Genomic DNA, 25,380 nt, shown 5'->3' on the forward strand with positions numbered 1-25,380 from the left:
CAGTCGTGGCCCCTCCCCCTATGGTATCTGGGTCCACCAACTGCTGCTTCCCCCCGCGGTCTCGCGGAGCACCCGGAGCCCGGCACCTCTCGCCGAGAGCTGGCGTCACTCCCTGCTCCCTGCCCCCCCCCCCCACCTCCAAGCTCACAGCGGGCCCGCCCCCGACGCTCCACACCCGCAGTCCTCCGACAGGCAGAACGGAGCCTTTGGCCGTGGGAAGAACTCCCATCGGCGGGATCCCGCGGGGCGGATGCGACGGAAGAGGTAAGGCGCAGGTTTCCACGTACTCCATTACCAAATTCTGTTTTCCTAGTGAAGTCCACTTGCGAGTTTTGATCGTCCCATTTGTCCTGATGGTTTTGATGGACCGCAGGGGGTGGGAGTACAGTACTTAGACCGAGCTTGTTGGCAGATTGTCGATGCTTTGCAGGCTCTCGCCTTTTTTGCCATAAAGTTTTGTGACATGGTCAGTGTATCCTCCCTGGACAGCCTCTGTGAAGGTGTGTGCACTTTGCTGTCTCCTATCGCTGGATCACCTTCACGGCCGTAGTTGCTTTTCTTTTGTTTTTTCCATCGCCTTTGAGTTTTGAGCTCCGGAGTGTGCGGCCTTCGGCTGCCAGGCTTGGCGGAGTAGCGTCTCTGGCGTCCATGTCGGCCATGACTGCCAAGACTGCTACTCTGCCGCCTACTCCGTCAGGATTCTTTTTATTCCTCGTGAGGATGGGGGGAGCCATAGAGTTATTTTTGATAGTGGGGATTTTAACAGCGAGCGAGAATGTGGTCTGTCCAAGACTGCAGGGTTATGGAGGTAATTGAGGCATTACAGTTGAGTTCTGCCACCCAATCCAACATTCTACCTTTGTTGTGAGTGGCTAAAGACACTTTTTAGGCGAAGCCGAGTTCTGCAAGCACATTGGCGGTTGCTATTGCATGCTGGTCATTAGAATCATTAAATCCCAGATTAAAATCCCTCAGGAGTATTTCAGAGGTGATTTTCATGTTGGATAGGATGGTGGAGATCTCTTCAAATACCCCGATGGGGCCAGGAGGTCTATATACGAGATGAATCATTAGCGTTTGTGATTTGGAAATAGGTAGTTTGACTGTCAGTAGTTTGCAGGATTTAATGTCCGATGAGGGGGCCAGTCTCAAATTTAGGTTGGATTTGGCCATTAGCGCTATACCTCATCCTCGTGAGTCGACCCGGTCTGATCCGAGTATGGTATAGTTGTCTGGGACTGCAAGTAGGAGTGCAGGGCCTGCTGCTGCATGAAGCAATATTCTTCTGCCTGGATTATGTTGGCTATCTTGATACCATGTGCCACTAGAGACGGGGCATTGATTAGAGCGCCTTTGAGGTCAGGAGTGCTATTGATAGGCCAAGGGTTAGGTAGTGTTAGGGAGAATTCTCAGAAATGTGCTCATTTCCCTTCACCTCAGAGAGCCCCAGCAACTTTGCTGGATTTGGGAGGACTTGTTTTTTTCCCCCCTGGAGAGAATGTGAGCCTTTTACCCCACTCTCTCAGGTATTTTTGTGTTCTTGGGATCTCCAATCAACAGAATCTCCTTCAAGGACAGCTTCTTCCTTTGAGTTGGCGGGACCAATCAATTCAGCAAACGCCTGGATACCATTCGAGGAGCTGGTTAAGGTTAACCAGGGGGAAGGATACCAGTTTGTGTTTGGAAGCCACAGCTACTTGAGCAGTAGCGACGCCATTTTGTTTGCTCCGATGAGTATCCCGAGCAGTGCAGGAGTCACCCGACGTCCTCCCTCTGGTCCCCACGACTGATGCTCCAAAACAGCGAGACCTGCCAGGAACCAACGTGTTCAACTGCATCTTTTTGCTCCACCAGGTACTGTGCCATACGGTTGAGAGATCCTATCTCTCGCAGTGGAAGTTTGTGAAACTTTCCCAACTCGCAGGCCTAATCAGCTTGTGACCCAGCATATCTTTCTTTATCGCCTGAACTACTTCTAAAAACGTTTACAAAGACTTATCCATTTGTACCAGAACTGTGCTGTCCTATAGACTATTGACTTTGGCCTGGCCTATTGAATTGAGCTGACCCTTCTGGTACTTTGAACCTTTGCATTATCTAAAAGAAGTGTTTTCTAACCGTTTGTACAAACCTATGCTTTTTATTCCTATTTAAAAAGTACAAGTGCCATTTGGCTCCTTTTTCAGGGGAGCCCAAACTGTCTTTATATCTAGAGTATATTGGTGTTTAATATGGAGTGGATTTCTACTAGTGAAAGTTTTCTAAATGACTGTAAATAAATGTTTAAGTATTTTTTACCAAGAAAGCTTGAGTTTTAAGTGTCTACTTGAACCACTGTGATTGTGATATTTCTGTACAACGTCTTCTACTATTCACATTCCCTCTTGAGAGAAGCCTGGCTGCTCAGCTCGCTACCAAAAGTGTGGGGTACAGACTTATACCAAAGGTTGGTTTTTACTTACACCTGTAGTCCTAATTATGTGTGGTGTTCCCAGAGGGTACTGCCTGCAATTCTGCCCAACAATCAGGACTCCATATGCCCATACGAAAAATCTCCTCAGCTCCACAGTGCCTACTGCAGGATTAAAAAAAATAAATAATAATAAAGTAAAAGAAAAACAAAAAGGCACATCAGTCCAACCCTCGCCTGTCACCAGTTACCCCACCTGTTTTCACTTTCCCTGTTCCACTGCTGCTCCGCCCCTCGTCCTCCAGTTCAACTGCTCGGCGTTCACACATCCTCCTCATGCAAGTTTCCAGACACCGCTTCGCTCACTCCTGTTGCGGCTCCTCTGCTCCGCCACGTTAATGTCCAATAAAGCGGTTCCCAAGGAATGTCTCCCATTTTCACTAATCCTTGCGCTGTCCCTGTCCCCATCGAGATGTGTTGTGATCACCTGTCTGCAAGCCTCTGCCCTCTCTGGGTCCTCCACATCGCAAGGTGTAATACCAAACCCCTGCCCAACAGTGAAGCCTTTGCATAACAAAACTGCAATCCTTAACATGGACCAGCCCTGTTCCCCCATCTTGTTACACCCTCTTGTTTCAGTGAAATGTATTACAACTCGTAGCCATATTAAAGAAGCATGATGATTGGGTGAGCAGGATGATTGTGCTGTGTGCATGGACAAAAAATGAGCAATGTTAGCCACAAAAAATTAACATCCATCATGTGAAGAGATTATAGAGGTGGATTGTGCTGCAACCCCCAGTCCACAGTAATCTTGCAGTGTACGATGGTTGATGAAACTCAAGATAGTCCTCTGTTGCCTCACAGACCAAAAAATAACATGTACCCAGTGTTCCTGTGTGAGCATTTATATCTCGTGCCTGTACAAGCGTTCATGTCTCAGGCCTGCTTAACAGAACGTTCATAAGAACAATCAATACGTACAAGCACGTATGCTCGGAAAACCCCGGCGGGTATCCCAGCGCGTGCCGTTGCCGGCAAAAGGCAGTGGTCACCACATGAATGCTCCCAAACCTCCATTAAGGGTGCTGCAACTTCCTGCACTAGCGCCGCTGGCTCTTAACGAGCCGCGAATCACCCGGTCTCCTCCGTGACCTGCCCATGCTTCGAGAAACCAACAATAATCAGCTAACGGCAGGTGTGATATTAATGAAGGCCCACTGGCACTGTAGCTCCCAATGTGGTCCGGGGCCTCAGAGCCACACCTCCAGGGATTTAACCCAACTCTGGTGGCTTTGGCCACAATAGCACCACAAATCTTCACACTTGAGGTGGCCTGCCACACAGAATTCTTCATCTTTCCTCATTTGCATCTTCTACTGGAAGCTGTCTGGAACATATTCCTACATACTGCGATGGACCGAAACTAAACTCCTATAAGTGACGTCTGCACCCATGACCCCGTCGTCCCCCACATAATCCAGAACACCAGCAGTGGCCTCTGTAGAAATCTGGATCAGGGGGCAAGTTAAGCTACCGGTTTCTGTCACCCTCTATCCTCCAAAGAGTCACACGAGCTTAATGTCCAGTGCCTAATTCACTCTCTCCCGACTTTGGTCAGTGGAGGCCTGGGGCTTGGGCAAGGATCCATTGCTAGGACTATGCCAAGGACTGGGATTGAGTGAAATTACTTTCGTGAACTTTTTTTACTCTTGATTTTTTTATTCATAATCACTGGCATCGCCAATCTCTTCATAAACCTACCTGTAAAGTATATTCTTTGCAACTGGTGACTTTTGGGTACAAGGCCCCAAACCATCTCAGAATTGTTTTTTTAAAGAGCTGGGGAAGCTGTTATAGGATTATAAGTCCTTTCCATTTCAAATGCATCACTAGCCAGTGTTTCACTGGGCGAACAAAATGCTATTGTATATCTCTGAAGGATGAATGTATAAAACTTTTTGTGTGACAATATTGATCTAAAGATTTAATTTGCTTAGTTTGCATTTTAAAGGCCTAATAAACTATTGTATATTTTTATAAGTGCCAGCATAACTGGAATTTTTGGTATTTCTCTATGTGGACTCATTTTAGCCCTAAGCCACTCTCACACCCTTCCTACGCCTTGCTATTCTGCTACATTACCTTAATTGGGTTTGGCTAAACTCTGTATCCTTGCTGTTCACCATAATAGAGTGGCCTCCCAAAATCCACCCCTAAGGGCTGATTGTGAAAAATCGACCTTACATTTCCATGGAAGACAACCAGGTACTGATATCTTCCAGGATTTTAGTTAAGGAAAAAAAGTCTCCCACCAATCACTGCAGGACACCAATTTGGTGTCAAGGCTGGCCAAAAAACAATAAAAATTAAAAAAAAACCACAGGCCCACCAACACAATGTGTGAACAGAGGATAGTACAGGGGCAAAGCGCTGGTCTTGGAAGCAAGACCACGCAGAGCAGCAAAGGTTCGAATCCCAGAATCCGTGCTTAGAAACTGAACTCTGGTATATTATAAAAACCAATAAAAAAAAAATGTATTAAGACTGGTGGCTTTAAACCAGTCCATCAACCCACTGTAGCAGGAGCAATGCAGGCTCAGAATGCACAATAGCAATTTTAGGCCTGCCTCGTGGTCTCCACAGACAAAACAATGACCACATGTTAAATGGTCAGATGTAGAATTATTTGATACCCTAATAGCCACCATATAGGGCCACTGTGATACCAATGCGATGAACAGGGCTAGAAGCATTGTGTAACCAAAACAAAAATACAGGCGTCACCAGACCTGCACCACAGAACTCTGGGTGACTGGGTCCCCTATGGATCAAAATGTGGCACTTCAAAAAGCACCCCTGCCTTGGTACCCATATAGGCTACCAAGGCAGCACGCCAGAAAAAAATGGGTGGCTTCATTACAAGTCTCTCTGATCTAAAAAAAATAAGTCACAAAACCAGAATAAGCCAGCAAAAAGGTTTAGGGGGATCCGCAAAATGGTTCAGGAGAAACCCAAAAATGGAATTCTGCCATAACAATATGGACTACCATGGCGATTCTCTATGTGCATGTAATGTACCTGCATTTAGAGACCACCCCTCCTCCCTCGTAATAATTCCTAGGTGAAGGCTTCCAGGGTTCACTCCCAGTAATAGAAGTATCTGACTTAATTTTCTTACCAGTAAAACGACTCGCGTGTTTTATCTACAATACTTATCTCGGCCTTGTATCATTCTATGTGTAATTCAATAATTCTATTTGCAATATACCTATTGTAAGGGTGCAGAAGGAGACGACTGACGCACAGGTGGCATGCTTGTGGCATAAACTTTTATTTAATCAAAATAAACAGAAACTTCTCTCTCCCTAAATCCAAGAGATTTTCCCTGCCAAAACTAAGGAATTAAGGATCAAGTCAGAATTTCCAAGTGAATGAAGATTCCATCGTCGTTTGTCAAAATGCCTACCTCTGTCCCTCCTACATGTAACCAATACTAAAGCGGTAGTGGACATTTCTGGTGCAGTCAAATGGCTCTCTTCCTGCGGACTATAGTTCCAATTGCAGGTGGGAACCTCGCCTGAAAGAATTACTCCCTTCCCCCAGGTGCCAGTTCCTTTCCAGGCTGCAGAACAAAGTTCCAGCTTGTGATGCTGTAAAGTTCTCAGTTCCAACTGAAAAGTAAATTACCAACTTCAACATCATTCCTATTGCCCATAGTTTCCTTCACTATAGGGTTTCTGGAAAAGGTCTCTGTTCTCCAGAAATCTTGTCCTCAATAATTTCCCAATGCCAGGGGAACGACTCCCATCCCAGTGCCAACTTCTGCTTGGTAAGAAAGTAAGAACGACAAAACCATAGGAATGGAACACTGAAAAGGATCAACATTTTGTCCTCTGCACCAGTCGCAGAACTTACGCCAACGGTACAGGGACCTTGCTGCAGGCCGCCTGGTCGAAAGCAACACCTCCATCACGTCATCCGGGAGGTCCCAATCCTTATACCTCAACCTTTCAGATACCAAGCGTGAAGGTTGAGGGTCTTTACCTCTGGATGGAGACCCTGACCGCGCACCCCTCGCGCAAGAGAGCAGATCCTTTAGGTAGGGAAGAGGGCGTGGAGGGCAGATTGACATTTCGAGAAGGGTACCACGCTCTCCTGGCCCCAATCCAGAGCAATGATGATCATGTGGGAACCGAACCTCCGCAACACTTGAGGAATGACGGGCACTGGAGGACGCGCATACAGCATCGGGAATGACCAATCCACTACGAACGCATCTCTTAAGGATCCTCTGAAGAAATTCCCTTGAGCAGAATTTCTTGCACTTCTGGTTGGCACAGGTGGTGAACAGATCCACTTGTGGAGTTCCCCAAAGGGAGAAGATCTCCAGAAGGACTGCCTGAGCCAATTCCCACTCTTGAGAGACCGTGCTCTGCCTGCTCAGAGCGTACACCGCTGCATTTCCGTCTCTGGCCAGATGAACTGCCGAGATCGAAATTCGCTGCTGGATGGCCAAGAACCAGAGCAGCATTGCCTCTCTGCACAACGGGAGTGACCCTACCTCCCCTTGTTTGTTGAGGTAATGCATGGCCACTGTGTTGTCCGACATGATCAGGACACTTCCCCTGCAGACGGCAGAACAGCCTTCAGGGCCAGCCTGATGGCCCGCCGCTCTAACAGAGTTTGTACTCCGACAGAGACCAACGACCGTTGGCATGAGCGCCCCATCCTGTGATGGAAGCATCTGTCACAACAGTCACCTCCGGCCACCGTTGCCAAAATGGCTCCCCATCATCAGGTTCCCTTCGTTGGCCCACCACAGAAGATCCTGGGAGACCGAGAGTGGAATCTGAACGGGATCCGACATCTTACCCAAGAACTGCGACCACTGCATCTTGAGAGCGCGGATCGGCCAGTTGTCCAGGTAGGGGGAGACGTGAATCACCCCCCTCAGCCTCTGCCCCCTCGCCTGAGATACGCTGCCAACACCACCCTGAGCTTGGTGAAGGACCTCGGGGCAGAGGTCAATCCGAAAGGCAGGACCCAGAACTGAAAGTGCGAGTTGCCAAACGCAAACCTCAAGTACTTCTGTGCTTTGGATGAATCGGCACATGAAAGCAAGCATCATGTAGGTCCAGAGACACCAACCAATCCTGAAATTGAAGGGCCTGGAGGACTTGAGAAAGAGTGACCATCTTGAACTTGTCCTTCCTGAGAAGTTTGTTCAACCAATTCAAGTCCAGGATGGGTCTCAAACCTCTCTTTCTTTGGGATCAGAAAATAAGAGGAATACCAAACCTTGTTACTCTCTGCTACAGGCACCAGTTCTATAGCAGGGTCAAGATTTCCTGCACAAGGAGCGGATCCGATTCTCCAGTGGATTGTTGTGAGGCCGCTTGAGGAAGGGAAGGCAGTAGCCATGGGCTATTGGATCCAGAACCCACGTAAACGAAGTAATGGCTTGCCACTCTTCGAGATGCTGAGACAGCCTGCCCCCAACTGGCAAACCATGGGACATGGCCACGTGACTGTTTTGGAGCAGCTGCTGCAGCACCTGTAGGCAAAGAGGCAGCTGCATGAGCGGCTTTGGCACCTATTTCACTTACCCCCACAGGTACTTTTACGGTGACCCCTTTGACTGGCGGCTCCTCTCGTTCTACCAAAAGGAGGAGTATTAACGTAAAGAACCTCCCCTCCACTGCTGTCCCCTAAGTGACGCATGGCTGCGCTTAAAGATTTCGCTGCAGCTTTTGAGGTCTGCAACCTCTCAATGCTCTTGTCAGCCATGATGCCGAACAAATGCGCGCCATCAAGGGGCATGTTCAAAAGACATCCGGGGCAAACCCAGACTTCCGCAACCACACAAACCTGCGTATAACGGTGCTCGCGACCAATGACCGGCTGACACAGTCGGCCGTATCCAAACCCAACTGAAGGATTTCAGAGCAAGGAACCCATCCCTTTCCTCCCCCTCGGGAATAAGCCCAGCCGCTAGAGAAAGAGTTACACAGTGTGAAAACCTTGCTAAGGCACAAGTGGAGTTGGCTCAATGCCATACTCACCGCAGAAAATACCTTTCGAGCCCAACCGTCGTAGCGCTTGTCGTCCCTATCCGGAGGGCTGGTAGGGTACGCCGCCTGCCTCGAGGTGGCCGTAGCTGCCTGAACCACCAAACTCTCGGGAGTGGGGTGAGTGGCTAAGTAGCTGGGGTCGCTAATGGAAGGGCAGTACTTCTTTGTCAAAGATTTGTTAACAGCCGGAAGAAATTCCGGTGACTGCCAAGCTGCTACCACCCTTTTCTCTAATGTGAGATGAAAAAACACCAGGTCAGAAAAACACCAGGTCAGAGGAAGGACCTTTATCTAAAATGTCTGTTAGATCATCTTGTACAAAATCTTCAGGACAGGACCAGGCCAGATACTCCGAGAACCTAGCAATAGCCGCCTGTATGACGACTCAGCATTGAGCCCCAGGCCTTCCAAATTCTACTTTGGTGAAGTGTCCAACCCACTGGCATCATGATGGGTTTGCCTCAACTGTCTCCAGAAAAGACAGGAGCCACATCATGCTCAATAGGGTCCTCAAAGTCAGACCTTTCTTCCTCTTCATATATGTCATTCAGAGGTAGATGAAAACCTGGCCTGGGGACAGAAGAGGGCCTGGAGTCCAACACCGGCCTCACAGACTGAGCCGTAGCCTTCCTTGGCGGAGCCACCAGATCAGGGTACTCCAACGGTAAATTTCAGGCAAAAATCCCTGAAGGCATCGAGGGCGCAGAAGGCTTCGGTGTCGACCGGGCCTTGGGCAGATAAGAAGGCAAAGCCTCGACGTCCAAGTCAGACAGACACAGCGCCGACAGTCTGCAACTATCTGAAGCCTTGTCCGAACGTGACCTCGAAGTTTCCCGATGAGTCGCGTTGTGGACCCGAGCCAAAAGGCATATGAGACCGTTCCTTGCCTGCTTCATTAGAAGGCACGACCGGAACCGTGCCCTGCGATTGAAAAATTGCCAACATCTGCTCCTTAAAAGGCAGCCCATTCCTCTGGAGTCAAGGACTTCATCGGGCATGCCACTTCATCGCGGCTCCCTCCTCCGAGGACGGGGAAGGCGACCGGTGACAGCACTTCTGAGAATGCCACGACGAGGAAGAAGAATGGCGGGAACCACTCTGTGACCAAGAACCCCGGGCCTCCTCCCAACGCAGAGCATCGCCCCTAGAGTCGGTCTTAATTTAGGTTTACGGGACTTACTGGGTTTAGAACCCCTACCTGAAGCTTCCCCTTATGCTCCCGCAAGGCCTTGGCAGTCAGCGACTGGCATTTTGAACAGTCGTCGATGTCGTGACTCTCGCCCAAGCACCACAAACAAATGTGATGCGTGTCGGTGATCAACATTTTCAACTTGCATTCCCGGCAAGTCTTGAAGCCCGACCACGGAGTCGGAGGGGTCTAAGAAGAAGACATTTCTATGATGAAACATGAGGCGCACCGAGTTCTCGAAGCAAACACATCTGCGAAAAAAAACAGAACTGAGGCTGCAACTGCCGTGCATCCTATTTAGAAAATCCGGCGAGGTCGCCCTCGACGGAGGCCTTCGAGAGAGATTGACGGAGGATGCCCTCTGCCGAAAAAGTTTCCACAGTGCACAAATGTGGACATTACATGACAAAGACGTGGAATACGTTGGAGGACACAATCCATTCGAATTGTGAATTGAAGGATTGTTGAAAGATGTCGAAGTGGTCATGCAAAGGTCTATGTAAATTCCTTGCGGTCTCAAAAGTCTTTAACAGTGATGGGATAACATGTGGGAAATGGAACCCCCACGAAGGAGAAACAGGGTTGAGCAGAGTGAAGTCTGTGCAAATAACAGAGATTGACAATATATGAACTGAGTATTGATGGCAAGGCGGGTGAAGCCTAAAAAGTGAGTGAACTAAAGGAAGATGCAAGCCTAAGATACCATTAAGCTAAAGTGTGCAAGACTGAGAACTTTGTCATCCACCCACCCTTTGTTTTTGGAGACTCTAGACCCCGTAGGGTTGAACCTGAGGAAGGAAGTTGGTGTTGGAGCCATGCTGACATTTCCTTTTGAGACACCATATTCATTTTATATTTCCCTCAACACATCTGTGATTCTAAGAAAGAGTGCAAGGTTAGGTTTAGTTAGTATAGGCCTTTTAATTTTGACCAGACTGACTTGGACGCATGATTGTTTAATGGTCGACATTACTCCCATTTTAGCTTAAGGGTCAGTTAAGAATTCTACCGTCCCAAACAAAATTGTAACTACAGGTTTTCGAAACTTGTATCCGTTGTGTATGTCCACTATTAAATCATGCCTTCATCACAGTGTTTAAAATCAACCTTGTACCATATTACAATGGAGAGCTTGTTTGATACACTGGAGAAATAAAGTTCAAGTAAAGGATATGGTGCACAATCGCACAACAACAAAGATGGGCATTTTATTCTTACGTCAGGTTGCGTAGTCTTGCCTCATTTGGCATCATAGGTGAAGGAGCACCATCTCTTTCCCAGTGAGTAGGCTTCGAAAGGTAGATCTGTTCAAACTTCAACAGGAATCTCGACTTAACAAAACAAAACATGCATTCAAATTATGTTCAACAGTTGAAAAACCAGAACATCAAAGACAGGAGCAAAGCAAGCAATAAAGAGCTTAACAAACACCATCCTGTAGCGTAAAAGCTAATGGAATGCAAAACATCACCATCTCGTAACCGCCAGCCTAAAAGCCAAAACTGAACACCACCTTAAAATTCAGCACAGAGTACTGAGACAGGAGTTATTTTTTTTACATAACATAGTCTGCATAGTACACAAACATCTTCTACATTTTCGATTGATGATGAAAGAGAAAGGAGAATGGAATCAGTGGCCACTTATTTTCAATTACGAGCACCAATTACGAGCACTACAAATGAAAAAAGCAACCCATACTACAGTGCTGTTTTGCTCACTCTGAATTTCTATTGCCTTCTACGGCCACCTATTATATATAGCAAATTATGTCAGTGAAGAGACAATCATGACTGCCAGCTTTAAAGTAAAGATTATTAATGTGTGTGCATGGCAAAGACTATCCATGTAAGAAATCATTGCACAATAAGGCCCGGCATATTTTGATAAATTATACATTTTCCATTGCCTGGAGGCCTGACTCCGCCATCTGATTCTGCATGCACAGCGCAAAAAGCCCAGCACTTTTTATGGCAATACCGAAGGGTTTTTGGTTTAAATTGTTAGCATGCCTGGCAACAGTCTTCAGTGTGGTTCCTTTGAAGAAGCTGTTGCACACCCTGTGTTTCTCTCTCCAGGTAAAGTTAAAATTACACTTTGGGCAGAAATTAAACTACTCTCCATATGGACCTTAGGGAATCAATGTCAGCCCAAGTTGTGTAGTTTAAGTGGGCAAAGACATTCTCTCAGCCTTAATGTAAAATATGGCATACATTACTTAACACAATATTATTTCTGCTGCTTGTATCTGCCTAGATTTAGATGCTTTGCATATGCAGACATCTAGTGGTAGGCCCAGAATTCGGCACGTTTTTCGAAGTTCAAAAAGGAACGTCGACTGGGCGAGTTTGTAATATCCCTAGTGTGATGTCTTCTGTAACCATGATCCCTCTGCGTCAAGGTCCTTCAGATTATTTGCCTCAGACTAGAGGGAGTATAAGATGTAAGCGTGGAGACTAGGAAAGTTATGATTGTTGAAAACACCTATGATTTACACAAGAACCTTAAGCTCCAAGAGGGGAGGGTGGGCACAGGTGGTTCCAAGCACCAGAAATACGGTTACAGTAAGTAATGTATGCCTTCTGAGGCTTGCGGATCTGCTTAGAATCACATGCGATGCATAGATTAGCAAGCAGTACTGGGAGAAGAAGGTGGGTTATTTTAAGGGTACCACGCCCCTTCATCAACACCCGTTTTTACGACTGGTGTTTTGCATCAGGTTTTTTCCCAGAAAAATTTTGAAATTTTTGGGGGGTTGGGAAAAGAGCAAATCAAGCGTTGGGGGGCAAGAGGGGGTTAAAAACAATAGTTCAATGAAGGGAAGCTTGGGGGCAGGAGGGTACCCCCTCGCCGCCAAAATTTAAAAATTGGATTACGTTTTTCAGAAAAAAATACAGCGGCAAAACACCCGTCGTAAAAATGGGTGTTAAAGAAACCATTTTAAAAAGGTAGAGCAGCAAAGAGATATTCCAACACTGCCTGGCTCACCTGTGCAACACCCTTAAAATGTCCATCTAAACAGTAATGTGTTAAATTATGAATTGAACTCCAAGTGACAGCATTGCAAAGGGCATCTAAGGGCACATTTGCTATAAAAGCTAGAGTTGCCCCTGTGCCCAGAGTGGAGTATGCTTTGGGCTTGAAAGGATATCTTCTAGAAGCAAGAGAATAGCAAAGTTGGATGCAGGAGACAATCCATTTTAATATAGCCTATTTAGAGCCTATTTAGAGCCTCATCAGCCCCTCCCCCTGCAGCCCTAAATACCAAAAAAAGTGTCTGATTTGTTTTGTCTTTTGTAGGTTATATGCGACAGTCCTTCTGACATCTATAGTATGCAGGCTTTTTGCTGAGTTTTTGAGGTTTTGGAAAAAAGTAGGAAGTTCTATGGATTGATTTACATGGAACATGAGATGAATTTTGGTGAAAAACAAGGATGTGTCCGTAGCACCACCTTGTCATTGTGAACAATTACAAAAGGGATCTTGTACTGTTAGTGCTTGTAGTTCACAAACCCTCTTTATAGATGTGATAAGGAAAGTAGTCTTATGAGCGAAATGGCTAGCTTTGTGCATTGGCTCGAAGGGGTCTCCCATGAGCTTTGCAAGTTAAAATATTCAAGTCCCAGCTGGGAGTTGAATTAAAAACTGGAGTTAACACCCTCCATGAATGCTTTAACCACAGGCACCTTCCAAAACCTTAGTCATGTGGTGTAGGCTGAGAGAAGACTAAGCTGGAGTCTACAGCAAATAGTGTACTATAAGTGAAGGTTAAAAGTGAATTGGATTGATTGTACGTGCTTTGCACCAGTACACAAAACATTTTCATTTGTTGAAATAATGTCTTCCGTTTGGTTTACGTGTTTCTTTTAGAATATCTGCACCTCTTGTCTAGGTTTAAAATGACCAACTTAGGATTTCATGAGGCTGGCCGCCGAGTTCAATGTCTGAGGACATGGGTGAAGTGCTGTCTCTTCGTTCTGTGACCGGTTGAATGGGCACAGTAGTTTCATGGGAGCACAAAGACACCTGTAGGTGTGAAAACCACGTTTAGCGTGCCCACAAAAGAAATATTGGGGTCAGTGTTACTTATGCACTATTCTGTTGAGGTGTGTGGGGGCATACACACATTTCCCAGACCAGTTCCTTAACAGAGTGTTTCCCTTGAATACTGTGTGGACATTTGGATGCATAGTCTTGGCAGTGTGTGTTCTTGAGTAGCAAAGAGGTTTGTGTCTGGAAACCCCCAGTTGAGAAGACATTGTGTAGCACGTCTGCGTTTAATTGCCACTGTTCTGAGGGCAGCACTGCGCTTCTGCTTAATACTTCTGCCAGAGCATTGAGTTCCCCTCGTACATGTTGTGCTAGTAGAAACATGCTCTGTTTTAGTGCCCATAGCCAAATGAACTGGACTAGTTTGGACAGCCCTAGATAACATGCCCCTTGTTTGTTTATATAAAACATGGCGGTAGTGCTGTCGGTTAGGAGGACTGACTTTTGTACAAGCTGTGGTTTGAAAGCTTGAAGCGCTTTGAAGACTGCTAGCCGTTTCAGAAGTTTGATATGTTTATAGTTAAAGGGTGAGTCCACAACCCGTGTGCAGTGTGATGGAGAAAGTGTGCTCCCCAACCGGCTAAGGATGCATCTGTATTGAGGTGGCTTCACTAGCTGGTGTGTTAAAAGGTTTTCTTTTTAAAAAAGGTTCTCTTTGGACCACCACTGCAGCGATAGAACGAAAGGGTGCAAAAATACAACTAGATCGCCCCACAGACCACTTGCTTGAGACGATTGTTCTGCTAGCTACTCTTGCATAGGATGCATGCGCAACCGGGTGTAAGGCACTAGGTAAATGCAGGAAGCCATCATTCCTAGAAGGCGCATTGCCTTTCGCAGTTACCCGACTACCAGCTATGTATGGAGGGATTTGAAATGGCATGGTTTGTACCCTCTGATTGGAAGGGAAGACCAAGCTATTGTTTGCTTGAATTAGTGCCGCTAGAAACTGTTTTATCGAACTGGGCACTAGACTTTACTTTCTCGTTGATGGAGAAGCCCAACGGAAACAGTAGGTTGACTGTGCTTGGACACATTTGAGGTGTGTCGCTGGTTACTAGGCAGTCGTCTAGGTAAGGGTAGGAATAAACTGCATTCAAAAGTGTGCAGCTACCACTGCTAGGACCTTTGTAAAAACGAGGAGCTAAGGCTATGCCGAATGGTAGCACTTTAGTGGTAGTGCTCGTCTCCCACTTTGAATCCTATGTACTTCCTCTGCGCTGGCAACACTGAAATAAGAAAGTAAGCATTTTTAATGGCCAATGTTGCCATGTAAACCCCTGGTTTAACTCCTGAGCATGGAAACCCAAAATTTTGGTGGCTTGACACACGTGTTTACAGACACCGGTCTAGAAATGGGCGCATCGTCAGATCTTTCTTTGGAACAAGGTAGTACACTGAATAAATGCCTGCAGTAAAGTTAAAATCTCTTCTAGAATTAGGCAATGTTCTGTTGACCTTATACACAAGAAGGATGGTGGTGCAGTTTCGAGAAATGTGATTGAATAATCTTTTGCAACGGTTGCGAGCACCCAGCGATCGGACGTTACCCCCCTCTCATGTGTGGGTGAATGATAGGCGACGCCCTACCGGGGAAGCATGGGAGGGTACGTGAATTAGTGTCTCATTTCTAGAGGCTGTAACTCTGCCCCGCCCTTTACCTCTACGAAACCCTCTTTGTTGGTTTGACTGATCAGAAGATGATTATCTGCGAGGACTGAAGAGGTGGATGCTCCAAATCCAGACTGATTGGATCTTGTAAAGCAAGCCTTGGCTACGAAAAGTGCAGTGGGCATGGAAGGTGCCATGATGGGCATAGGCTTACTTCTGATTTGGCCTAATGTTTTTAATGTTTCGTGCTCTTCATTTGTACTCAAGTCGATCGTCAACTGCTTTACCAAACAGGGCGAACTCTTCAATGGACCTATTAATGTTGCACGAGTTTCAGATTTAAACCTGGTATCCCAGAGCCACGAATGCTGTTGAAGCAGGATCCCCCCAGCAACTACGCTCCCGGAAGTGTCTGCCGAGTCTAAAATATTTTTTTTAAATATATTTTTGGGCTACCCGTTTGCCTTCCCTTCTGTAGGAATCATTACAAAAAGGTATGACTTCATAGGTTCAGGCATCGAATCGAGATGCTAGAGTACCTCGGCCCACAGTCTATTGCAACTAGCAAGCAGTGTAGTATTGCTTGCTAATCGTGCCTATTATGCTCCAGGGGTAGTTATTCTTTTCCCTAAGGTGTACAGCCTTATTGGGAGCTGCTTAGAGTGGAACACCACCACTTTTTTCTATTGGTGGTGACCACAAGGGAATGTGGTGTTTCTTGTCCTCGAGTATAAGTCAGATGGAGTCTGTTTAAAAACCTTTTCAACTCTAGGGATTAACTGCCCAAGTAATTGATGGTATAAAAAGTGATGGGGCAAGTCTTTTCTTTATCGATTGCAATAGAGGAATGGCCTGGCTAACATTTAAAATATCCTCCACAAAGTCAGTGCTGAGCACCGTTTCTTCAGTATGAATATTGTAATGATTAGCTGCCCTCATTAATAAATCAATGTATAACAATTGGTCACCAATTGGGGAGCTGTGAAGTGCAACATCTGGAGTGTTAATGGTCACATCTGGGTCACCTTGATAAAATTAGTCAGGGTCATCGCTAGGCTCCTCCTGGTCGACATACATATCTTGATCTGCCTGATCTTCCCCTTGTTATGAGTCCTGGGACATGCCTAGGACAGTATGTGTGGGCGATGTGTGGCACCTTCGTGATTTTGCTAAGGGTTGGCCATGCTGAAGGGTTGTCCCATTTCTAAATCCAATGTTTGTCGTATTGGGTATTTGTTCATGAAGTGTACAAAAGAGGAAACTGCCCATAGTTTCTTCAAAACGTTTTTTGTCCTTGTCATTGCCCTAGGTGTTATAGCCCCAGAGCCTTCTCTTGGCCTCTTTCTTTTCATGGTGTTCATCTCCAGTAGCGTGACTGATCATTCACAGGCGTCGAAACCTGTCAAAAAACCCAAGCCGCTAGACTTTTACACACACCTAAAAAGGTGACTTTCTTTATCGCCATGCGCTAAACGCGGTTGCAGAAGCACAGCAGGCTTTTCGGTGCATGGTCGGTAGGTAGGCTGTTAAGTGCTTTCTGCTGGCACGCAGCCTTCTTTCAACAGCTGTCAAAGGGCGGCTCAGGGTTTTGTGCCTACGTGTGCATCTGTTGCCAGAAGCTTTCCGCATAGCTGCACGATGCGACTGCCCATCAGGGCTAGGGACTGATGCGTGGGAGCCTGAAGGTTTCCTCACAATGTCTTTGGCCTCCGATATCGAGCCATCGCTGCCTTGGCCTTCCGGATCCAGCTCAAAGGCACTGGTGGCTGTTTCCGACTCCGCCATCATTGCATGGGCTGTCCACTATTCGGCGCATCATTCCTTTAGGGTTTTCGGCCTAAATAACTTACAGGAAGCACAACGGCGGTGGTCATGGGGAAGGCAGCAATTACACACTCGATTAGTGTCCTTCCACAGATATTTTCTGTTACAGCTGGGGACAGAATTTAAAGGGAGTTCTCTCCATGGTGAATGTGATCGTTAAAGGCAGCTAGACAAATGCAGTATATGCAAGTAGTGGAGGTAGGCATTCTCTGATAGGCAAAGGAATCCGCCCGCCCCCCCAATCACCTCAACTTTCCCTACTGCTAGGCAGAAGCCGGACGTAGGCCGAAACCGGTTGCCAGATCGCACTTCTGATTCGACAGTCAATCGGTTGTCCTGCGAGATGTCAAACAGTGACTGCCGAAATAATTAAGAAAATTAAATAACTCAGAAGGTTGCTTTGCTAGACTCTGCGAAACACACATGGCCAAGATGGCAGAAATAAATAATCGGAGGGATCTCCACGTGCAAGGGATCAGGGATACAGTAGGCATAAAATGACAAACCTGCCCAGTCGACGGTCCTTTTCCAACTTCCAAAACATGGGCAGTACTCGGCGCCTACCACTAGATGTTGACCTATGCAGAGCATGCGATTCTAAGCAGAACCGCAAGCCTCAGAAATCACTTTTTTATCCCCCCCCCCCCCCCCCAACTGTGCGCCCCGTCGAGTCAGTATTTCATCATACTCCAATTCAATGTCGGCAATCAGCATGCAACGGAGCTGAACATTTCTCTGTGCAACAAGCTTTGTTTTTCATCCACCTTCACCAGTTCACAGCAATATGTGGACATCGCCGCATGAGGATTAGCTGTACGCATAGGACAGGAATATTGAGACGGGCATTCCCCTGTAAACGCCCCTTTTTTCCGACTTTGTAAAACGAATATTATACTCCGATCAAACCACTAGATGGCAGACTATACACTTGCACAAAGAATGCTAGCATCGCTTCATTCTGCACAATTCCCCAACTGTTGCCTGCAGAATTTAAGTACACTCAACTTGACTAACTTCAAACATGCTACCGGTGTGGTTAAGCCAAGACATGCTGTCAGTTAGCACAATGCAAGTACCCATGACCAAGGGGACAACTTTGCTTATGAAGCCTTGAAGGTAAACACACACACACACACACTAACGCCACCCCACTCCCTCCTCCACCCCACCCCCCCCCCGCTTTCCCCACCCCCGATTACTTGGCATAGGTTTACTTTATATAAAAAATAAAAAAAGTATTCCAGCTTGCTTTGGGAAGTCATCAAATTAAAATTCCATTGTGTGGCGTTTTCCCCTTTCCCTTTTATGGAACCCCAAACATTTTTGGCAAGGATATTTTGAGAGTAGGCTGGCGGCAGCTGCGATTTGGTTTTGGTGTCATCACAGGTGTAGGCCAAGACACAGCAATGGCAGCTCAATGTACCTTATTGGTAGCCTTTGGGATACCAATGTATTTTCTAGTCCTGCTCCGAGACATTTTGCTCTTGGGTCTTTCCTTTCTTTCGGGAAAGCACAGGCAGGCTTAGTATAACACTAAGAGACAGACAGACAGACAGACAGACAGACAGACACACACACACACCCTCTATAATGATTGGGGACGTGATTTTTATCATCTGTCTCACAGAGCCTTTCCCTTGTAAGGGTGGTCCTAAATATAAGGGTCTCCCTAATTAGAAAGGTGTCCCTAATTATGCTCACACCAGAAGTAATGCCAACTCTTTAAGGATAACACATTTAATTTGACAGAAAGGAGGATGGGGACAAAGAACTCTGGTCTCTCATCCGTTCCTTTCTCCTCCAGTCATGCCAGGCAGGGGTTTTAGCTTGGTCACTGAATACGGGCATGGCTCCATCTCAAACAGTATAGATATATAATGTTCCCGTCATTCTCTCCATACTTCACTCAATCTACTCAAATTTTATCTGGTCCTGTAATCTCCCTTAAACCGTGTTGTCATAATTCTAAAATAGAGCATGTAAAAATCTCCTATCCTTAGCATGCATGGTCAATTGACCGACAGCAGACAGCTGGTCAGTGACTTCGTGCTAGCAAGAACACTGCAAAGTCTGTAGTCCAATTTTAGCACAGGCTGCATTCTTTCCAAGAGAGAGCTTGCTTCCATCGTGCTAAGATTTTAGAACTGCATAGGATTTTACATTTACAAATGTATTCAGCTAATAGTTATTTGCACCTTATATTTAAATAATAACTGCCTTCCCATGTCTGTGTATATGAAATCTGCAGAAAAAAAAGCCTTCCCAGTGGCCCTCCTCCCCCTTGGTCCCTTGTAGTGCTTAGAAGAAGTCAAAAGAAGTCTTGCCTAATCCTAAAGCGCTTGGGGGTGCAGGAAGATCGTAGTCCCTTCCAAACACCCTCCAGCCCTTTGGGAGTGTACTCAACCCCACTACCCACCCCCCAATATGGGACGACGTAGAGAAAAGCATGTACCAGTCACTCAGTATTGTTACTACTGATTTTCTACACGCTAGGCCTGGTCGACAGATGTATATAAGGCCAATCTAGTTCAGTGACGGACACGTCTGGGAGCTGTAGCCAAACCAGTTCAAGGTAGCAAGGCAAGTGGCTGTAATGCTTGTGCGAAAGGAGACCTAAAACATGGTGTCGGTGCGCAGCCATTTTGGATACTCCTCGCCCATCACCGTAATAAAAGCCTGCGTCTCTGCGGGCCTCGTAAAATAAACTAGAATTTCAGTAGCGAAAGCAGAGCAAGGTCACATAACTACATAAATAGCGTTGCTGAGTGGACTTTCTGTGGTGAATAGTTATTGTATTGTCCACTGAAGCACAAATACGGGGAGAGAGTCGGAGCGTCCTGCAGGTGCATAAGGGTTTCTGGGAACAAATGCAAGGAGAAAGGCGCTGGTTTTTCCCACTCTCTGCCCCTTCCACTTGTAACCTGCTCTTCGGCCGAGGGTAGGCACAACTGAGAAGGGCAGGGACATGCCCCCATAATGAGAAGAGGGCTGTGGTAAAGTTAGTTTGAACTTGAACCCCAGGGTGATGCAGTCTCGCTGAGAGGGAAGACGTTCGGCCTCAGACCCAGTTAGCACGAGTGATCTCTTCGCCTACCTGCTCTGACTAAGCAGTGTCGTAGTGGCTAAAATGAAGGTGTCTTCTGCGTCTTTGTTATGCAATGTTTGTATGCAGTACTCTCTGGGAACACTACAAACAACTGTGTACAGGTATAGGCAACCCGACCTTTGGTAGAAGCTTGTACTACACAGTTTTAGTAGCATGTTGAGCAGCCAGGCTCATCTCAAGAGGGGAAATGTGAGCTGTATTGGAGTTACAAAGATTCACAGTTACAGGTATTCTAATAAACTCTTACTCAGGTTTCTTGTATAAACAATTAGTTATAAAGCCTTCTTCAGAAGGGAGCAATTGAATAGTAACACAAATACACTTCAATATTGTACACCGAGTTTCTGAATCAGACAAGACCCTTTTGGGGTGCCCCACAGATGACTTCAGTAACAAGGATGCAGGGGGACTAATACCTTATGTTGGCATTCAGAATACTCAATAGTTTGTAAAAGGCAAAGGTTATTTGAACACAAGAATTTACAAATATTCATAGGCGGGGCAAATACTTTCAGATAGCTCTTAGAAGAGTCATTCAATTCAATAGGCTAAGCCAAAGTCAATGGGCAAAAGTATTTGTATAGGATGCAGCATTTCAGGTAAGTAATGGAAAAGTCTTTGCACAAGTTCTTAGGAGTCTTTGATAAAAAAAAAAAAACAACCAAATGTAGGGCCACAAGCGGATTTGACTTGTGAGTTACAGAAGTTACAAGCACTGCCACAGTAAGAGGTAAGTTCTCTTATGCTTGTTTTACAGTACCTTAGTAAAGAAGAAAAAGATACCCTGTACTGCTCTGCAGATCTTACTGATCCTGGGCCTCAGTCGTGGGGACAAGAGGGAGGACGTCGGGGGACTCTGGCACTGTATTGGCACCGTCAAAGCTGGCAACTGCCAAAGTTAACTTTCCGTGGCCATTTCACTTTCAGCTCCTTGCGGTAAAGCGCGGTTCCTGGCTTTCAAGGTGGATGTTCCTCACATTGGAGGTCCCACACTCAACTGAGAGGGGGTTGGGGGTGGTGGGTGGGGGCTCAGGCTTGATCAGTCCTGCTTCTTGGGAGTCCGGAAGCTTTAGGCCAGCTTACAAGCAACACACACAATCTGGTGTCCCTCTCCCTGGGCTCTATAGTTTCCTGCAGCAACTCTGAGGAAATTCAACCAGCTCCGAGTTGGGTGTCCAGGTGGCTTACTTGGGAGTGGATTGTTCCCACCAACTCAAAAGGGAGAAGTCATCCTTGCAGAGCTTCTCTGTTGATGTGAACTTGGCGATTCGGACCTGCAGCAGGGCTTCACCGGACAAACCAACGGTCCACGAGTTGCAGCAGCTGTCCTCTTCAAGCTCTTCTTCGGTTCCTTCATCCAGTGGTCGACTGCCTTCCAAGCCAACAGATTTGCCTTTTATTCAGTTCTCTCCCTTTTATTCAGTTCTCTCCCATTCATTCCAGCCTAGCTGCCACTCACCTAGCAGGGTTGCTGTCCTCGGACAGTCAGCCAGCCAATCGTCACAAAGTGCATTTGGGTCTCCTAGGAGACCAAGCACAGGTAGTTCGGGCACCTCCCTCACTTCCTGCCTACCCCAGACACCCTGGAGCCAGAGCCGGGTTTCACTCCTGAAGCCTGCCAAAGACGAATGAATAAAGACCAAACCTGGTTTGGCATGCAGAGAAAAACTCTAGAGGGACCTTCCCACAAAGACCTGGTGAAATAAGAAGACCAGGCACCATTTTAACAAGGATGGCTGGACGCCATTTTGAAAAAGATGGCTCCCACGGTTAATGTTAACGGGTCCGCGAACGGTTGCGGTAAATGCAAACCTTTGTAGTTCAAAACGAAACCACTGCCACAAACCAGTCATCTGAGGAAAGGGTAACAAAAAATGTTACATGAGCATTTAGACAGGGGATACTAAGTAATCCCTTGAGCACTCTATTGTAGGATAAATCAAGACCCCAAAATTGTGTATATATATATATATACACACACACACACACACCGAACGAAGGGCCTATAGCAAGCTATTTTTGTTTTTACCAGAACACTTTGACTAAGGGTGATTTCTTGCCTGTTTGACTCCAATAACTTGTTTTGTCAGAGGGTCTGGGGAATGAAAGTATAAGGGTTCTCCTCACATGGCCAAGCAAAAGCAAACCAGTGGTCGGGGCCAATTCAAGACGTGGTGAGCCTGTAAAGGGTCCTCAATGAGTACACAGTGAAAGAGAAGTCCAGGAACAAACAGACAAACAGTAACATTACTAATTTATTTATGGACATAAGACTATGAAAAATGACTACTAGCATGTAATTACACAACACTAAATAAAAGACAATCACTGGAATCGGACAAAATACATAATACACCCCTGAAAAGTAAGATAAGTATTATAATGCAGCACTAAAAGTCCACAGAGATGCAATATTAATTTTAAAAGTCCATCCCTAAAATGTATGGGGCCTTGTGCCCAAAGGTTCAAAGTTCCACACAGTTTTGTGAGACGAGAAAAGGTTAGTGGGTGGCTTCTGGGGTCCAATAAAGAATTCCAATGGGTAGAGGCCAAGTTGTTCTAGCCAAAAAAGGTGTACCCCACTTTCAGAACGCTTCCATGAGCAAATGGCAAAGCCAAACTAATAGAAGTTTCTAAATATTCCCAAACCTTTAAAAAAAAGGGCGTTTGGGGGTGGGGGGTGGGGAGGGAAATCAAGTACTGTTACAGCTCACCCCCCGGTTCTCCGACAATCTTCAGAAGCCCTGCCAAGTCCCAAGAAGAATCTAAGGCTGCTATTCCTGCCTTAGGCTACGGTCCTTGATGCCCAGGGGTTGCAGGTTTGAGCACTTCTCCCGTCAGCAAAACAAATGCTGGTCCAAGGTCTTCAGGATGGACAATGTAGAAGAAACCTATGCAGGCCCCCCCTAAGCACAGGACTGGATGCAAGAAAGCAGTTTTGGACGATGGCCACTGATGCACGGCGACACTTGTAGTCGGACTTCGCTTCGTATTTCAGGTTGCCTTCATGCAGGAACAACGAAATTCGGCAGAGTCTTAGCGCACAAGTGGTTAGCTCCCCAAAGTTCAAGGCCTCAACACAGAACAATGACGTCTGCAGCACAGTAGCCCAAACTCAGAGCTGGTCAGCCACTGGGTAATCGAGGGGTACTTTCGAGGGCTCTTCGCATGACAAAGCGCTCTTCCAGGACAGCAGAAGTTAGTCGCCAGGCCGTCTTCCAAAGGGTCCATGGTTTCCTTACATGTCTTCTAGCTGGACAGGATACTTCGTTCCTTCAGATCTCTTCCAAGATCTCTGAAGAATGGGTGCAGGGGTCCTCTGATTTAAAAAGCAGTTAAGAGCTAAAACTCTGACTAGGCAATCAGAGATTCAGCCCCCGCACACACGCCCAAGAAGTGGTGCAATCAGGACCATTGGTGGCACAGATCATGCATACCATTCAGAGACACAAACCATTTTGCGTAGCGGGGCCAAATAGTCCCAACCCACTTCCTGTCAGCAAACACACATGGCCCTGCAGTAGACTGCGAATAGCCTCAGCTTTCCTGGGCACTGGAAGTCCATACAAGGATTGTCCTGCCTCAGAGGTAATGAAGAAGGGTTAGAGAAAAGATGGCAAAGGGACAAACTAAACACCTTGTAGCAGAGCCACATTTGGCTACCTACTGTGACACCAGCTTGCTCATTAGGAATACCTAAAGTAACCAAAAACCCTCTGAGCGTTAGTCTAGAACAAACCAGAAAGGGTACTCCATTGCACAGCATTGTACAATGGTAAAACGTGATAAAGTAACAAGACTAAGGCAACAATGTTTCCCAGTACCGACAGCCTGAAGGACATGTTGGTTTCTCCCATGACAAATGGGCACAAGCCAGTGTAGTGAAGCTGTAGGCTTCACTGCACTGCAAACAGAGGACAGAAAAAAAAAAGTTTGGGGACCATGACATTGGAGAGAACAACAAGTTACTTACCAACTGTAACGTTATTTCGATTGGATGTTCCTCCCACATATTCCTCATCTTAGATATATTCTCATCTTCAGCTTTGCTGCTTCAAAAAAAAAATAAATAAATAAAGAATTCCACCATGGGGCGCCATGCCCGCGGTTGCAGTGATGTCCCCCGAGGGCTGCTCTCGAGCGCCGACGTCATCCGCAATATAAAGGGCTAGAGCCACGCCCGTTGGCTTCGGTTCTGTTTTTTCAATATACCCAGCTGAGACCAGGCGTTCTTTAGACCTCAAGCTCAAGGAATTCGGACTCCAAGTAACGTTAACTGTACGACAGGGTAGGCTGGGAGGGTCGATGAGGAATAACGTGGGAGGAACACCCAATTGAAAGAACGTTACAGTTGGTAATTAACTAGTTCTTCGAATGGATTGTGTCCTCCCACGTATTCCTCATCTTAGATAAGACTCCCAAAGCAGTATATAAAAATGGAGGTGGGAGTACTAGTTTTAATCGTGGATTGTATGAAGGATGGCTTTGGCAAAAAGGCCTCCTCATGATGTTAAATCTAGAGAATAGTGCTTCAGGAAAGGTGTGCATAGAGGACCAGGTGGCCGCTGCACAATGTCTTGCACTGGGACACCCCTCTGAAGGGCTGTTGAAGTTGCCATGCCCCTGTTTGAATGAGCCCTTAACCCATCTGGTGGAGCTTTTCCCGCTAATCTATGGCATTCAGTAATTGCTAGAATTATCCACCTGGACAATGTCCGTTTGGTTACTAATCCTAATTTGTGTCCAGTATATCCGACAAAAAGTTGTTCACTTTGCCTAAATTTAGAGCCAATCTGGTGATTGTAGAAACGGCGCCCTTTTAGAGTCCAGTCTGTGTAGTCTTTCTTCCTCCTTACTTGCATGAGGAGGAGGATAGAAGGAAGGTAAAGAGATTTTTTTGTAGCAGGTAGACTATTTTTGGCAAAAGAGGGTTTGACTTTAAGAGTAGCCTTGTCCTTATGAAAAATTGTATGAGGAGGCTTACAAGAGATCGCCTGCAACTCGCTCACCCTGCGGGCTGATGTAATTGCCACAAGTATTTAAAGTAAGGAGTCTTAGCGGACAAGAGTGTAGGGCTCAAACGGAATACATGCAAGGAATTCTAAAACTCCCAGTG

General features: G+C 46.4%; 1 protein-coding gene across 2 annotated transcripts in view; it reads right to left on the reverse strand.

Moving 5' to 3' along the window:
• Positions 1-25,380, reverse strand: part of POLR2B (RNA polymerase II subunit B) — a 616,839-nt gene that overhangs the window by 536,951 nt on the left and 54,508 nt on the right. For both annotated transcript variants that reach the window (XM_069626112.1, XM_069626111.1), the window contains exon 4: positions 10,892-11,004. In XM_069626112.1, the coding sequence (XP_069482213.1) occupies positions 10,892-11,004 (113 nt within the window). The remainder of the gene's footprint in view (positions 1-10,891; positions 11,005-25,380) is intronic.

The sequence above is a fragment of the Ambystoma mexicanum genome, chromosome 6p (genome assembly GCF_040938575.1).
Source record: "Ambystoma mexicanum isolate Mex_15411 chromosome 6p, UKY_AmexF1_1, whole genome shotgun sequence".
In the NCBI taxonomy this organism is placed as follows: Eukaryota; Metazoa; Chordata; class Amphibia; order Caudata; family Ambystomatidae; genus Ambystoma; species Ambystoma mexicanum.